At 40.3% G+C, this 17,527-nt stretch overlaps 1 protein-coding gene across 1 annotated transcript in view; it reads left to right on the top strand.

Annotated features, from left to right (window-relative positions):
• Positions 1-17,527, top strand: part of LOC121322458 (ATP-binding cassette sub-family A member 12-like) — a 49,496-nt gene that overhangs the window by 8,544 nt on the left and 23,425 nt on the right. Inside the window, exons 7-26 of the mRNA XM_041262481.1 lie at positions 141-244; positions 465-568; positions 1,581-1,780; positions 2,280-2,410; positions 2,866-3,008; positions 3,649-3,825; positions 4,174-4,373; positions 4,537-4,673; positions 5,005-5,113; positions 9,981-10,084; positions 10,858-10,964; positions 11,090-11,349; positions 13,082-13,161; positions 13,613-13,743; positions 14,269-14,439; positions 14,902-15,066; positions 15,385-15,580; positions 16,046-16,185; positions 16,643-16,762; positions 17,191-17,281. Coding sequence (XP_041118415.1) covers positions 141-244; positions 465-568; positions 1,581-1,780; positions 2,280-2,410; positions 2,866-3,008; positions 3,649-3,825; positions 4,174-4,373; positions 4,537-4,673; positions 5,005-5,113; positions 9,981-10,084; positions 10,858-10,964; positions 11,090-11,349; positions 13,082-13,161; positions 13,613-13,743; positions 14,269-14,439; positions 14,902-15,066; positions 15,385-15,580; positions 16,046-16,185; positions 16,643-16,762; positions 17,191-17,281 — 2,870 coding nt within the window. The remainder of the gene's footprint in view (positions 1-140; positions 245-464; positions 569-1,580; positions 1,781-2,279; positions 2,411-2,865; positions 3,009-3,648; positions 3,826-4,173; positions 4,374-4,536; positions 4,674-5,004; positions 5,114-9,980; positions 10,085-10,857; positions 10,965-11,089; positions 11,350-13,081; positions 13,162-13,612; positions 13,744-14,268; positions 14,440-14,901; positions 15,067-15,384; positions 15,581-16,045; positions 16,186-16,642; positions 16,763-17,190; positions 17,282-17,527) is intronic.

The raw sequence follows: 17,527 nt of genomic DNA, 5'->3' as shown, positions 1-17,527 counted from the left end.
TGAGACGTATTTTTTTTAAATATATACATTTTCTGTAATAAATTCCATAGTGTACTTAAATATGCTTTTACAAAAGTTATATCAACTTTGAAGACAACTGTGTATTATTACATTTAAAATATCAACATTTTATTTTTCAGTATTGAGCAAGAATTGCATTCCTTTTTGCCAGATGACAGTAACTGGAATGACTACATCAGTCTGCTTCTGAATATCTCAGCACTGCTGTCCCAACAAAGCCAAGGTACAGTAACCTGAGTACCTGAATACAGGATCTGTTTGGATAGCAAGCTGAAATCCAAAAGATCACAGGAAATGTGTTGAAATATCCCCCTGGTAAACATTAGATTTAACAGTGTTGCAAACCTGTTGTGGAGGGGACTGGGCGGTAGTGTGCAAGAACAGCATCATGTTTCCAGAATAGTTGTCGGGGAAATAAAGGGAGATTTTGCTTTAATTGACAGAGAATACCACGAGTCTGGGAATCGCTGGCTATCTCCTGGAGAGGATCCTTGGTAGTGAAGGAATATCAGGCAACACATCACTTATCGAGGTTCTCTTTGAGCAGGTATCGTGTGTCCCCTTTACTAACTATCTATATTTAGTTTTATTCAGATTTTATGACACAAAATGGTAAGTATTTCAACATAACAAAATACTGCTGCCCAGTGGTTGTTATAGCCAATTAGACTCAAGCATCACTGTGAACATAAGAACTATCTCATCTGGCTCCTTGTAGCTGATGGATATCAGCTGTCAGGTTGGTGTGGCAGGCTGGCCTGTGCGGTGACGTCAGACCCGGAAGAATCAATGTACTGCGGCTGGATTGAGTGTGCTGCTTGTGCATATTAATAAATGAACAAAATAAAAGGTTTAAACAAAAAACAAACACTGGAGAAATATTGAATAAAACAAGCATCGCGCTGGTCCTCCAGCACAAGTAGCAATTGTTATTTTTAGTTTTCTCTCTCCTCCTCTCTCCTGTTCTCCACTCTGAACACCCAACCCCACAGGAGTGGTTCATGCATCTATATATACAGCTGTGTCGGGATTCAATTACTAATTAATCATTCACTTGAATCCCAGCATGTTAACTAGTTAGTGCAATCCCTGCACCTAAATACATTTGAAATAATTTGTGCTACATAGCCCACATGATACCCCGTGGCACCAATACATACACACCAACAATGACAAACAACATACAACATAAAACACAAAAATACGCAAAGGGGCGGGACACCCTGCCACAGTTGGGTATTAAAATGCAAAGGTTCCAGACTATTGCATTGTACAACACAGTTAACATAGATAAGGTAAATACAAATGTAGTTAAATAAGAAACTCTGTTTCATCTACTGTCCTACTGTGTAGCTACATTGAAATGCGGTTCTCTTAAAATGATATGCTACCTACATTTCCTAATCTCTAATTTTGTCAGATACGAACGTACTTGAGAAACAGTAAGGAATTTGACAAAGAATGTAAGGAATACGATTTTCATGTCATGTACTGATTGATTGATGGATTAATTAATTAATAGTTGGTTAGTTAGATCGGTCAAACATTTTTGTTTACAGATGTTGGCAGGCTGGGGGGATGCCTCTCATAAGAGTCCCAGCCCCCTGCTACAGACTCCGCTCCACGCTCTCGCTTCACTCTTTGCTGATGTGGAGCATGCTATGGGACTGCTTAACATCACAGAAGCTTGGGCTGAGAGAATTCTCCCGGCTCTCATCCAGCTAGCGAGTGGAGCCGCAGAGGAGGATCTCGGGAAATTGTGAGCCTAACCCTTTTTTTTTGTTGTTGTTGCTGTCTCTGTGGGTATTTAGTAATTCATTCAGATTACATTGTTTTGTTTAAAACCTTATATATTTGTGAATAAACTTTTATTCTCCACCCAAACAAGCTTTATTCTCTGCAAATAAATTATTACCCATAACCATTAAACTATAGCAGAATATATAGAAATACTGAAAGAACCTTGGTTTAAACATAAATCTGATTCGTTTTATTATTTTTATGAACATCATGAGTTGAACATCAGTTGATAAATAATCTGGGAAATTCCACATTTCTTTACTTTTACCTGGGGACATTCTGCAGAAGATTTCTCTTGTGTATCCAGATCATACACTCCTCTGCAAAGACGCTTGTTTTTTTCTGTTCCTGTGATATGCAATTAACATAGTAACGTGTATTAAAAATGTTTATTTTAGAAAATAACTATAATAATACTACTACTACGACAACTAATAATAAATGTTGTCTATGTAAAGGACGTCTGCTATCCTGGAGGCAGTGTTATCTTCGTTAAAGGAGACTCCAGCCTGGGAACCAATGCAGGACATTCTGTCCTTAGAACAAGCCCTCTCCATTGTGGTTGTCCAGTCTCTCAAAGTGGAAACAGGTAAGATAAAGAAAGACTAAATTAATTTGTAGACTTGTTAATCAGCCTTGGGTATTCCCCTACGTAATTTTCCATGCAGGGCAATGACATTACTAGATTAGTCATGGTATAATTGTCTCGAGTTTAACAGATGTCGAATTAGATTAACTGATAAAGATCTGCCATGATGACACCAAAAGCATGTAACCTGTTCCTAGATGTGCAGGTAGAAATGTGCCCTTGCGTTCCTTTGTTGTTGTTATCCATGATAATACTGGTATTCTCTTATGCCTCACCTGTATAGTTGCCAGTTTGTAGATGGGAGTGAGGTCAAAGCCATTCTATCATCACCATGTCTTGCTAACTACAGTTTCAATGCCATTCTGTCAGTGTACTGTAACCCAGCTGTGTTGTGTTTGTTTTAATGAAGACATTAAAGACAACACCCATACTAAACAAGTGGCTTCTCCCCTCAGAACTCTGTATGTATGTGAAAGTGTTGCTGGGTAATCTCATCACCAGCCTTAAACGAGTCATACAGGACAGTGGTGGCAATTTGACTGAATCCATTCGACCCATCCTACATGCAGTGTCCCAAACCGCCAGCATCATTAGGGAGGTGAGGTTTGCTTTACCAACAAATCTGTCAATTACTGTAGACATCCTCATTTAAGGCCGTTTTTAGGGATATTTTTTTCAGGACTTCTTTGAACAGTGTTTATAAACATTCCAATATGTTAAACAGTGTTTGAAAATGAGACTACACTGGTAACCATCTGTAAAACAGTAAAATAAGTGTGCATTGGACTGCAAACCTGATTTAAGTCATCATTAACAGAGCATTTCTGACCCATCTTAAAAATAATGTTCTGTAACCTTGAATGACTGAATTGAAGCCATGTTACTGTCAAGAGAATCAAGAGAAGTCTCCCTGCTGCTTACCCCTGCAAACTCCATGCAAGTCCATTACAACAACATCTGTATTAATGCAGTTCTCATATTGCTAAAGAGATCTTACATTACAGATAGGATATAGTTACTTGTTTCCCAGTCTAGTTACATCATAGTACAGTAGTTGTTTGTCTCAGTACAATGCCCTTGAAGAAAGGTGATTGGGTGGAGTAGTACTCAGTTGTTAATTTTATTTCCGCCCATATTGTGCCATTATTTATGCTGCTTTTCAAGTATCCTATTTGCAGGCTTTGCCTTTTGTGAATTGATACCCGTTTTTTTATTGTACTAAATGTGTCTTTTAACAGGATCTGCTGTCAGGAAGAACTGTCAGCTGTGGAGACATAAGCAGGACATGGTCTGATATTATGCATGATGAACTTGAACTCAACCAGACCTGGATGGAGGAGTTCTGCATCCAGACCTGCTTCCCGGATGACTTGAACTCTACAGCAGGCATTCTCAGGCAGCTTATAAACACAACCGTGAGTCAGCAAGTACCCTAGGAGTCACCTTCACAGGTGTGCTAACACCTGCAGAGATCAAGCACCTGTCGATTTACATTTCTGACCATTATGTGATCAGTTATGTATACCTTGAACTGAAAGATTTTATTAGCTTAAATGTGTGACATTATTTTCAGCTGAATCTTTCCACAGAAACAGCATTTCTGTATTTTGGCTGTAGGCATGTGATTGCCATGTATTAACTTTAGGACCACAACTGTGCAGGTAACGTAATATTCATGATTTAAAACTACTGTGAAATCACAGTGAAGCACAGGCGCAGATGGGACCAGCCACAACATACTGGATCTATTTTTTTGCTTGTAGGTCAGTGGTTTGGGAAAGGAGGACATCATCGACGGGAACGAGTTAACGAACGACCTGGATACCCTTTACCAAGCAGCTCTGGGTTACTATGAGAGCCTGAGGCACTTCTATACAGAGATCTCAGCAGTCATAATCAACAGCAGCCCTTCAGAGGACTCCAGCATTCCTGCTCTCATCGATGACCTCTCTGCTCAACACATGTGTGTTCCTTTGCAATATGTCTCTGTTCTTTTTTTGTTCAAATTTCTAAAAAAATAAATCACTTTAATTACATAGGTGAGCTATGCTTTTCATTTCTTATACTACTGGTGTATGCATTTAATCCACATTAATTCACATTTTGCTTTGTTTTTTGCCCCCTAGAGTTTTGGGTGTCTCAGCTGCTCTCAACCCTTTTTTGCAGCAGGCCAGCATGCTACCAGGGCTGAAGCAGCACATCGAAGCAGCCTACTGGATATTGAATTACACAGTGCAAAACAACTACACCGGGCAAGACAACTGTATGTCACTTCAACATTAGTACTTTCAGATCTTCCCAAGGATAAGCTGTGGATCATACAAGGAATAGTCAGGGGTAGTGCAAGTGAATAAATGCCTTTTCTCTCATGGTCTCTGGTCTGCTTCTGTCCCAGGTTTGTAGTCCCAGATAGAGATTTCAGTCAGATGGGAATGCATTTCTGGTGGTTTAGCTCCCAGTAGACATCATTATTTTTGATTATTATTAACTGGGTCAGTATCAAATAGTATAGGCACATTCATGTATAGATTTATATATGTTGATATATATATTTATATATATTTGTATGCATTTATTTATATATTTTTTGCCAGGTGACAACTCGTCCATGAGCTGTAAGGGCACAGATGAACTTGAGATGCATTTGGAGAAGATGATTGGATTTCTGTTAGCTGTCACCAAGGATCCAGTCCTTGCTGGCAGGTATGGGTCAAAGATTTTGCACATTTAGCCAAATTAGGATGGGCGGAATGATGCTTTGTGGAACAATTTGGGCCATTGTGGTGTAGAATATTTATACTGCAGCGTACAAAACCCCTTCCATAGATCCGGATAGATTGTCATTACCAGAAAAAACAGGGATCTTGGGTTTTGTTCTTGTTTAGACTGTTGTACATCAAATATAATTAGCAACTAACTTTACATGCAACTTCTTGCATTATTTTTTAGACTAGTTATAATGAAATATTAACCAACTCCTCAGATTGCTGCAAGGAACCTGGGAATGTTTTTCTCACAACAGCACCCTTTTCAGTGCATACAACCCCACTGCTGGTGCAGTGATGCACCTTCTCAAGGATGACATTGAACTTTTCCTGAATGTTTTGCTCAGTCTCATTATGGATGCAGAAGCAGATCCCTCACAGCTATGGAAAGAAGCTCTCAGCTGCCTCCTTAAGGACCTCCTTAAGAACATTAAGAGCAGCTCCCTTCGTCAAATCTGGATTGGAAACCTTTTGGAAGGTATTGATGGGCAACTTATTGATCAAGTTCTAAAGAATGCAATAAGGGTGCTGATCAGGATTAAGACACTAGAAGATGGGTCTCTGGTGTATAAGATTCTGGAGCGGTTGTTGGCTGTAAATGACATGGGGTTAATCTTAACAAGGACCGTCAAACCACAAGAACGTCAGGACTGGAGTTTGCATTCCAGGCTGCACAAAAACTCTTATCTTGTCTTATCAAGACCATCTTGTCAGTGATCATGCAGATGAACATTGCACTTCCACCCAGTTTAATATCCTACAGTGACATGGTGAGGGAAGTGCTGGGGGTCTTTGTCGAAGGCAGCCAGTTCCCCCTGTCAAATGGCACCATTGCTCTGAGCGACCAACCAGAAAACTTTCTTAATATCACTCAGAACTTGTCTCCAGCATCTTGTCTTTGATATACCCTTCCCAGGGCAGCTTGCTGCAAACCGTCATGTCCAGTGTTTTCACAATCCTTAAGAATTGTGACCCACTTTTGATTGGTAATGAAATGCCATCAATTTTGAGCCTTGTCCACAGCTGTCCACACAGGAGCACCCATCCACCCTTAGCTTTGACAAATTCATAGACTTGTCAGAAAAACTTGAGGCAGCCCTGAAGATGAGTGCAGTGCACAGATTCTGGTCCCTCCAGCATTTTGAACTGTATTTTGCAGTCAACACAAAGTGCACAGACAGTACTCCAACTCTTTATTGTAACAACAGATGATACCCAGGATGTTCTTGTGACTGTAAAGTCAATAACTAAATTTTGGCTTAGCCAAGTCAGCAATAATGGGGCAGCCTCAAGCAACGACATAGGAAGGCAACTGCCTTTCACCACCTGGATTTTCCAAAACCAAACACTCATGGTTTTAGGAAATGACGACCTCAGCAGTATCACATCTAACCTTAAGGATGTGTCAAGTACCTTAATGAGCTGGGATGTGACCTCAAGCCAAGTGGAGACACTACTGACAATGGTAGTGCCGGATTATCCTAGATCTTGTTGACGATTTTGACCACTGCTCAGCACTGGTAGCCACTAGACCGGAGTTGAGTGAAAAGTGCCGGAGATGGTCCGCATTGCAGAGTTCAGATGAGTATCAATTTTCTTTGCATGCGAACTACGACACCAGACTGGGGCACAGTACTCAGCTGTTGAGTAGCAGAGAGCAAGGGCTGTGGACTGGAGGACTGGTGTTTGTGCTCTCCATGATATGCTGGCCAACATACTCAGCAAGTTGTTTTGTGCACGGACTTTCGCGGCTGTCTTTATCAGGTGGTCGTGGAATGTCAGTGAACGATCCAGGGTAACACCGAGGTAAATTGGGCTGTGGTCGCACTTAAGCCGTTTACCATCTAGGACCTCATTCAGTTCCCATGAAGCATTTGCATTGTGCAGGTGAAAAACTGCTCAGGCAGTTTTTGTGACGCTTGGTTGGAGTCGCCACTTTTTGCAGTAGTCAGATAAGATTGCCATATCAATGTTGAGACGCTCTTCGAGTTCTTCGAAAACTTGCTTGAGTGGCACAGCAGATGTTGTCCGCATACATAAACTTGCTGGATCTTGTACGAGGAAGGTCCGAGACATAAACATTGAAGAGAGTGGGTGCGAGAACAGATCCTTGTGGGAGACCGTTCTGCTGAATCCGCCACCTGCTCACTTCTTCACCCGTGTGTACTCGTATCCTCTGGTCTCGCAGCAGGAACTCCACTACATCTGGAACCCAAGCTGGCAAGGATTTTGCCAGCTTTAACAAGAGGCCTGTGGCCAGACGGTGTCGTACTCTGCAGTTAAATCCAGGAAAACGGCGCCGGTTTTAAACTTCCGCTGGAAGCCGTTTTTGATGAAGGTAGCTAGAGCCAGGACTTGATCACATGGACTTCTTCCTGCTCTGAAACCTGCTTGTTCAGTTGGGAGGATCCGCTCAATGTCTGGGGTGATGCGTTTAAGGATCACCCGCTCCAGGACCTTGTAGCATACTGAAAATAGTGATATAGATCTGTAACTTGCTGCGACGTGAGGGTCCTTACCCGGTTTCAGGATAGCAATGACTTTTGAGCATCGCCAAACTCGTGGCATGCGGCGCTCTGACAGGACACGCGTTAGAAACCCAACCAGCCATGACCTTACCCGTGGTCCTAAATGCTTCAGGAATTCTGGGGGGATGTTGTCATAGCCCATGGCGGTTCCAGATTTCATTCTGTTCAGAGCATCTGCCAATTCAACAGGTGTGACTGGATTAACTGTGACCTGACCACTTCCTTCGGTGGAGTTGGCGCCACTCGTCTCTTACACGCCTCTTCCATTGTTTCTCGAGAGGTGCTTTGCCAACCTCTATCAGGTGAGTGGCCACCTGGTTTGCCGTCACTCCTGGGCGGCTACATGAAGGAGGTTTCTGGGATGCACCAAGTTGGCGGATCAAGTTCCATGCCTTCCTGCTTGAGTGGGTGAAATCGAGGTCACTTGTCAATTCCTCCCAGCGCGCTGTTAAGAACATAAGAACATAAGAACATAAGAAAGTTTACAAACGAGAGGAGGCCATTCGGCCCATCTTGCTCGTTTGGTTGTTAGTAGCTTATTGATCCCAAAATCTCATCAAGCAGCTTCTTGAAGGATCCCAGGGTGTCAGCTTCAACAACATTACTGGGGAGTTGATTCCAGACCCTCACAATTCTCTGTGTAAAAAAGTGTCTCCTATTTTCTGTTCTGAATGCCCCTTTTTCTAAACTCCATTTGTGACCCCTGGTCCTTGTTTCTTTTTTCAGGCTGAAAAAGTCCCTTGCGTCGACACTGTCAATACCTCTTAGAATTTTGAATGCTTGAATTAGGTCGCCACGTAGTCTTCTTTGTTCAAGACTGAACAGATTCAATTCTTTTAGCCTGTCTGCATATGACATGCCTTTTAAGCCCGGAATAATTCTGGTCGCTCTTCTTTGCACTCTTTCTAGAGCAGCAATATCTTTTTTATAGCGAGGTGACCAGAACTGAACACAATATTCAAGATGAGGTCTTACAAGTGCATTGTACAGTTTTAACATTACTTCCCTCGATTTAAATTCAACACTTTTCACAATGTATCCGAGCATCTTGTTAGCCTTTTTTATAGCTTCCCCACATTGTCTAGATGAAGACATTTCTGAGTCAACAAAAACTCCTAGGTCTTTTTCATAGATTCCTTCTCCAATTTCAATATCTCCCATATGATATTTATAATGTACATTTTTATTTCCTGCGTGCAGTACCTTACACTTTTCTCTATTAAATGTCATTTGCCATGTGTCTGCCCAGTTCTGAATCTTGTCTAGATCATTTTGAATGACCTTTGCTGCTGCAACAGTGTTTGCCACTCCTCCTACTTTTGTGTCGTCTGCAAATTTAACAAGTTTGCTTATTATACCAGAATCTAAATCATTAATGTAGATTAGGAATAGCAGAGGACCTAATACTGATCCCTGTGGTACACCGCTGGTTACCACACTCCATTCTGAGGTTTTTCCTCTAATCATTACTTTCTGTTTTCTACATGTTAACCACTCCCTAATCCATGTACATGTGTTTCCTTGAATCCCAACTGCGTTCAGTTTGAGAATTAATCTTTTGTGCGGGACTTTGTCAAAAGCTTTCTGGAAATCTAAATAAACCATGTCATATGCTTTGCAATTATCCATTATGGATGTTGCATCCTCAAAAAATCCAATGATTCCAATGAAGCAATATTACGTTGACTACAAGAAGACCCTAGAGGTGGGGTAGATTGGTCTAATGTGTTTTTTGTAGATAATCAACTTGAGACATTGGACAGCAGTGTTGCCATATCTGAATCCCTTCTGAAGCTTTTGGGGATCATCCCCGATCCCACAGTGTAGTCAGTGAACAGCAGTGCTTTTAAGAATCTTGGAGCTTCCATCAAAAGAGTGACAGAAGTAAAAGTAGCAGGCATTACTGTCACTGTGGCAAGTGAGCTGCAGAATGTGCTCAAAATGTTTCCCCCCATTTTTGAGGTGAACAAAACTCTGGAAGTGATCAAGGTCATCGAAAACAATGTGGGCAGTTTGCTGGGAATAAATTCAACAAACTGGGCTAATGCGTAAGCATATTCCAATTCTAATTTTCACTTTTTACGTGGCTGTTCCATTCAACAAAGTATGCTAACTGATGTGTTTGGAGTCTTTGGGTAGGCAACAGTACTATCGGCACTGTCTAATAAAAGCTTAGTTCCATTCTGGTTTATGCAGAGGCAATTACTATTAATTGTTTATGGAGTTTATGCCAAACTCTGAATGAACTTTAAAGAGATACATCATTTGATTTTGCAGGGTTCTCCAGTTGCTGGCTAACACTGCAGAGCTGGTGCCACCAGAGCTTCCCTATGCACAGCAGTTCAAGAACCTCATGATAAAGCTAGCTAAAGAGGCCCAAGGTACAGTAAGTGCTTTCTGTGTCTCAATGCTTCACCATTAGGACGGTTTTATGAAACCCACTAATTTTAATTTAGAATTGTATTTATTCAGCAGATTGGATCACATATTTGTAATTTGCATTTAGTATATTATTTATAGAACAGGTTTTTAAATGGTGACTAATGGATCCACCAGGGTTTGTGTTGGGGGTTAGATTTGGGGTATGACTGCAGTTTTTGAAAACAGAATTGCCAAATATGAGTGAATAATACTACAATAACATAAATATGAGTGAATAATACTACAATAACATAAATATGAGTGAATAATACTACAATAACATAAATATGAGTAAATAATACTACAATAACATAAATATGAGTGAATAATACTACAATAACTTAAATATGAGTGAATAATACTACAATAACATAAATATGAGTGAATAATACTACAATAACATAAATATGAGTGAATAATACTACAATAACATAAATATGAGTGAATAATACTACAATAACATAAATATGAGTGAATAATACTACAATAACATAAAAATAAGAATGATAAAAAGATACCCAGTTTGCTGTTAAACAAAACCCACTTCATCTACAGGAGTAAGAAAAAGGTTAAACAAAGGGTTAGTAAATCTCAAAAAGGCAAATCCTATTTTGTGCCCATTTACTTAACAACATACCTGAGAAATTAACTGGGGTTGATTTTATATTGGCTCAGAATAGCAATACAGTGTACAAGTTTCACTTCCTCGTTTTGTCTCTTTGTCACTCTGCAGAAGAATTCCATGTGCTGTCGGAATTAAGCCAGGTTCTGCACACGATGTTCACGACAAATTGGGCGGCAGACAACGTCACAGTGGCTCTTGAAAACCTGAAAATCAAGGTAGGAATAATGTGGGTGCTGCATGCGACCCCCCCTACCCCCCCCCAGATCTACATGGAGTTCTCTAACCTTTTACATTAAATCAATGCATCATGTAACAATGGGATCTTATGTTTTCCTTGCAGAAGGCTCAGATGAATACTGTGACTGGCATTGTGTGCGAGTTGGAGAAGTTGAGCTCTGTGCAGGCTCTGTATGATCTGGTGCCCATGAATTCGGGGATAATGTGCCAGACTGTTTCTCCAGCCATCCAGGCTGTTTTCTCGCTCTCCTACAGCACTCTGAACTGGAAGAGAAACCTCACCTTCAGCCCGAACACTCTGCTGGACAATCTGTACAACTTGGCAGTCGGAGACCCCAGCAACTACAACGTGAACGCAAACTGGTATGGGTTTACAGGAATTGGTAATGCAAACTGGTATGGGTTTATGGGAATTGGTAATGCAAACTGGTATGAGTTTACAGGAATTGGTAATGCAAACTGGTATGGGTTTACAGGAATTGGTAATGCAAACTGGTATGGGTTTATGAGAATTGGTAATGCAAACTGGTATGGGTTTATGAGAATTGGTAATGCAAACTGGTATGGGTTTATGAGAATTGGTAATGCAAACTGGTATGGGTTTATGAGAATTGGTAATGCAAACTGGTATGGGTTTACAGGAATTGGTAATGCAAACTGGTATGGGTTTATGGGAATTGGTAATGCAAACTGGTATGGGTTTATGGGAATTGGTAATGCAAACTGGTATGGGTTTATGGGAATTGGTAATGCAAACTGGTATGGGTTTATGGGAATTGGTAATGCAAACTGGTATGGGTTTATGGGAATTGGTAATGCAAACTGGTATGGGTTTATGGGAATTGGTAATGCAAACTGGTATGGGTTTATGGGAATTGGTAATGCAAACTGGTATGGGTTTATGGGAATTGGTAATGCAAACTGGTATGGGTTTTATGGGAATTGGTAATGCAAACTGGTATGGGTTTATGGGAATTGGTAATGCAAACTGGTATGGGTTTATGGGGGAATTGGTAATGCAAACTGGTATGGGTTTATGAGAATTGGTAATGCAAACTGGTATGGGTTTATGGGAATTGGTAATGCAAACTGGTATGGGTTTATGGGAATTGGTAATGCAAACTGGTATGGGTTTATGGGAATTGGTAATGCAAACTGGTATGGGTTTACAGGAATTGGTAATGCAAACTGGTATGGGTTTATGGGAATTGGTAATGCAAACTGGCATGGGTTTATGGATTTTTTTTTTCTGGCAATGCAAACTGGTATATGGAAATGTATTTCTTTCCTGGTTGACTTGGGGTGATTCTTCCAGTTGACTATGGAGAAAGTGGGCACTTTTTATGTAATTTATGTTCTTTCATCTTTACAAGCAGATTTTGTAGTGTCCTGTGGAAGGTCAAGGTAATCAGATGTGTTTCTGGGTTTTCATAGAGCTGGGACACAAGTGACTTTAGATTCAAGCGCTGCTTTGTGGATTTTATATAGCCAGTCATAATAAAAGAAGATATTTTGAATCACAAAAGGAAAACATAAATATCTTTCTCTGATCACAGTATAATGGCCAGCTCAGTGTTTGTCAAACACACAGGCAGAGCCTTTGTTACCAAGCTTTCCCAACTTTGGATAATTCTCCCCTCTTTCCAGCTTTGTACTCTGACAATTAAAGTAGTCAACCAATCACTCTTTTAAGGGCTGATGGTACTCACACACTTAACTCAATTAAGTTCCTCTGCAACTGAAGCCCCATGGCTTCAGCACAGGTGTTCCAGGAGCATGTGCAGCTGGCTTCTTCGTCTGTGAATTGGGCTAATTTGCCAATTAGCACCTGCTGCAACAAGAGGGAGAGGAGGACAGTAAAATGCATTAGTAGCCTTCTTTCTGCCAGATCAAAAGTTAAACACCATGTAAACACAGATTTACAACAGTGTTGTACATACAAAGCTATGTATAGTCTGCCTGGTCTATCTAGACTCTTTTTACACAGGATATGGACATTTAAACAACTCTGGGGTCTTGTTTTAGTACTGTGGGGTCTATACACCCCTTCACATGCCTGTTCTTGAAATCAGTTCTAACTGTGCGTTTGTTTCAGGTCGTCTGCACTTGTGGGCAGCACGTTAAATTTCAACACCAGTGCTTTCAACTTCCTGAACATTACTAACACTACTGCAGGTAACAGAGTTCAGTATTTTGTTTTAAATAAGTTTTGATTGATAGTTTCTTAGAATTCTTTATTTAACCCTTTTTGAATGATGTGATCCTGTTCACAATGCTTCAACCCATGCATCATTAATGAAGTCAGTTTATGAGTATTAAATTCACGAAAAGGTTCTACTGATGTTGGCTTTTTAATGGATATTAAACTGGTATTTATTAATAAAAACAAGTCTTTGAATTGGAACAGTTCTTCAGCACCTGAAGTAGTTCATGATCTCATTTTACCTGTTAAATGTGCAGAGGAATGGTCCTCCAGGACAACGTCATCTTCACTTCATTCCACTGTTAATTTACAGTAGCTACAATCAGACTTTAAGTACCCATGCATGCTGGAATAATTCACACATGGAATGATTGATATAACTGTGTCTCATTTTACGTTTTTTTTTTTTTTTTTTTTTTCTAGCTCCTACAAAAGTGTCTGACCTGATTCTTAACCCAGCAGCCTTCATGTCAAAGATTCACAAACGAACAGGAATGCCAACGGATGCCATAGATGCTCTGATGCAGACAGTTGTTCCTGACAATTTTTTACAGGTGAAATACATACCTATACAAACCTGTGCGCCTATTATAAAAATACTATACTACAGTCCAAAAACTAGAATTATAGTATAGTACATACCATATATTATAGGAATCTATAGGATTTTTGGGCAGTATTATAGTGCTTTTTTATGAGCTTCCAAGCTTTTGAAAGAAAATATTTTATTTAATATTTCTTCCATGATTACAGAATATTTATATGAACATTAGTGTTGTGCTAAATAGTTTTATACACACTAATGTTTAAGTCATTTTATTTTAAACTCTTAATCTGAGTGCTTACCAACATTTCCAACACGTGTGAAGGTTGAAATATTCCAGCATGTTTAATCTAGTACCTTAAAGCAGGACTTCTACCGTGACCACTTTACATGTAAAGCGTCACTGCCGTGGGGTTGCGCAGACCAACTTTTTATCACTGAACTGGACCATAAGGATGACTGCCACCTTTAAACACAAGTAAAGGTGTTGAACTGCAGACAGGTCATTGAGAAGTGCTTCTTCTTTCCCCTGCAGTTGCTTGCTTGGCTGATGGATCTGAGGCACTGCGACTCCCCAGAGAAGCTCAATCTGACCCAGTCAGGGGAGCTGGTGTATCGGACATTCTGCAAGCTGGGTCCTTTGGAGCGGTACAGCTTCACGCTCATAGTCCTTGAGCACCTGGATTTACTTGAGTTCATTTACAAGGTTTTTATTTTTTTGTTTATTCTATACCCTGAGCTCATGAGTCTTTGTTGTAAGTTTCCTCTGTCTGAGTGAGGGAGAGAGAGAGAGAGAGAGAGAGAGAGAGAGAGAGAGAGAGAGAGAGAGAGAGAGAGAGATTGATTTGAATGTTGTTTGAGGCAATGATATTTAACAACAAAAAACATGCTATTCAGTGTTAGCTGAATATAATGTGAAATACCAAACTGTTTGTGTATATTTTAAATGTGTTTTTAGGTTATATTTTGATCTGTGTCGGTAAGTGTAGTGGCAAATTTCTGTTGCTATTTAAAGCAGGTTTCAAGATCCTAGTCTCTTTAGCTACAACCAGTGGGATAACGAGCGCTCTACTCCAAATCTAATGGGCTGAGGCAATCGGTGTGGTTTATAATGCTATGTAGGGCACTGCACCTTATCTAAAGACTGCTGCTGTTCTCCCTCACTCAGATTATACTGACCTCGGACATGCAGAACCTCATTGAAGCGCTGATGCGGCTCTTCCACTTTATAATGGAAAAGTTTCAGAAGCTGGCCCCAGCCATCAAGCTGTTGATCAGCTACCTGCAACAGATCCAGAGGCTCAACCTGGTCGTGAACTCGGAATTCAAAGAAGTGAGTGTCTGCTACAGGGCTGGCTTTAATGCTTTTGTTTGTTTGTGCAATATAGTCACATAGCAGTCACAAAGTCATACAAATGAACAATCAATTAGTGATAAAGTAGAGAGTATTAAAATTTAATAACCATCTGTTGCTTTTTTTTTATTCTCTCATCAAGTTATGATGAGAGAATGGCCTGTTTCATACACTGCAGTTCTAATTGAATTGATTCTGCATGTCACATGTAAACCTGACCCTGCTTGTAGGATCTGGTGCAGGTGAACCTCCGTGATGACAACGTTAACACCGTATGTTTTTGGTTTTTTCCCCCAGTTGGTTGCTGGGAATAGGGCCACAATGTCGAGCAAGGCCACGTTCAACACGCTTGCCGGTGCCATGTGTTACAGGGGATTCTTCTCCCTTTTCACAGTCTCGCAGGTCCCCAATTTCATGGACTCTAACCCCTCAACCCAGGGACGTCTTAAGGTGGACGAGATCATTAAGAAATTTGACATCCCCAGGAACGCAAGTGAGTCTCAATGGGTTTGTTCCAGGTTACATTTTGTAGAACAAAGCCAATTACACTTAATTATAACAGTACAAAACAAGCCAGAATCTGCTCAAAAGAAACCGCGCTAGCAATTTCAGCTGCTCCTTCCTGCAACTGAGTTTTGTTTCTTGGTGATTTTATACCTTTTAAAATGGCCCTGTGGTCCAGTGGTTAAATATACGGGTGGGTTTATGGAAATTTATGGTGGATAATGTAGTCTCAAACTGTGTAATATACATAATATAAAGTGTAGTCCAGTGGTTAAGGTCCAAGTATTGTAACCAGAAGGTCACTGGTTCAAATCCCAGCTCAGCCACTGACTCACTGCGTGACCCTCCCTAAAGTTGTGTTAAAATACATTAGGGTTATAGTTAAGTTGCCTGTGCTGTAGACTGATCTATCTTGAGTTTCCGATATTAACACAACATTCCTGCTTGCTTGCAGCACCCTTCTGCCTCGCATTGTACCTGGACATGGTGAACACCACTGGTGGAGCTGTGGCCTGGGTGTTCATCAAGCCCATGCTGCTGGGCAAGATCCTGTACACCCCAGACACGCCCGAGACCAGGGCCATCATGGAGAAGGTACCCTCGGGGGAACACATGAACCCCACAGAATCTTTAACAGTGTGTAGTGTTCCGAGACCAGGGCCATCATAGAGAAGGTACCCTCGGGGGAACGCATGAACCCCACAGAACCTTTTAACAGTGTGTAGTGTTCCAAAAAGACATGGCTAAACTATCCTCTTTGGTGTTCATTGTAGTCACTAAAACCTCTCTTCCACTGTACAAGGAGTACATTTATTGCAATATTTCTAGTTTTGAAAGAATTAAGGTTTATTATTAATGCCTTAGTTGCATTCTTTTATTATACTGTTGGTTTGTGATATAGCCTGTTATTCATATTTATAACTGTCTACAATGTATAACACATTTATATATTTAGTATTAATTGTTCAAAATGGATCCTACATTTAAAAAAATTGTCAAGATTTCTTATATAATTTTTATGGTTGCTATATTTCTGGGTTTTTTTTTTCAGTCTAACGTCAAATTGCAGCAGCTGGGCGAACTTAAAATGTATGCCCAGGACTGGATAGATGCCACCAAATTAATCTTTGAATATGCCCAGATGCTTGAAAAGATTCTTCCACTACTTCTGGTATAAAACACTGTCAATCCTATGTTTCTTGTTTGCAGGGCAAGGGGGAGATTATATGCCATCAGTCTATGTTTTATCCTTGTTCTGTGCTAGCATTCTGTCAAGAGCAGTGCAGTTTAGCAAAATGTTGTGAGACCTTATTTTTAATTAGTGTTTACAGGGAGTGTCCTCATATGACTGTACATTTGAAGAAAACATGCATGACACAGGGCCCTTTAATCTACATGAACATTCTGGGGCCTAGAATGCATTTAAGGGGAAGCATCATGCAATCTAGGTCCTAGCACCTTGCATGATTTACATGTAAACTCATAAGGAATGCTATTAATGAGTGACCAACTCAATATTCCCTTGAAGTATCTAACGTAAGAGAATCCCTTATAATATAATCTGTTGTCTGATGTTTTCCTCTTATCTTTTCCCTGCAGCGCTCCCTACAAAACCCTTTTGTACAGCATTTCGTTAAGTTACAAACAAACATCAACATGAACGACATCTTAAACATGCTCCAAACGTACTGTGAGTATTCTGAAATGAGTATGAAGTTAAAGACTTAAAGATTTCTTTCTTTTTTTCTTTTTCTTTCTTGTGACTGTATTAGTACTGTTCAGGTAAGAGGGGCTGTTGTTTATTTGGCATCGTCCCAAAGACTCAGTTTACTGAACCTGCACCAGTATAGAAACTAGAGTGGGAAACTAGCTACCATAACACTCATGACAGCCTATGCAGAAGTCAGTATTTCTTTCTTTCTTTCTTTCTTTCTTT

The sequence above is a fragment of the Polyodon spathula genome, chromosome 10, assembly GCF_017654505.1.
Source record: "Polyodon spathula isolate WHYD16114869_AA chromosome 10, ASM1765450v1, whole genome shotgun sequence".
In the NCBI taxonomy this organism is placed as follows: domain Eukaryota; kingdom Metazoa; phylum Chordata; class Actinopteri; order Acipenseriformes; family Polyodontidae; genus Polyodon; species Polyodon spathula.
This window is presented reverse-complemented; position numbering and strand designations above follow the sequence as displayed.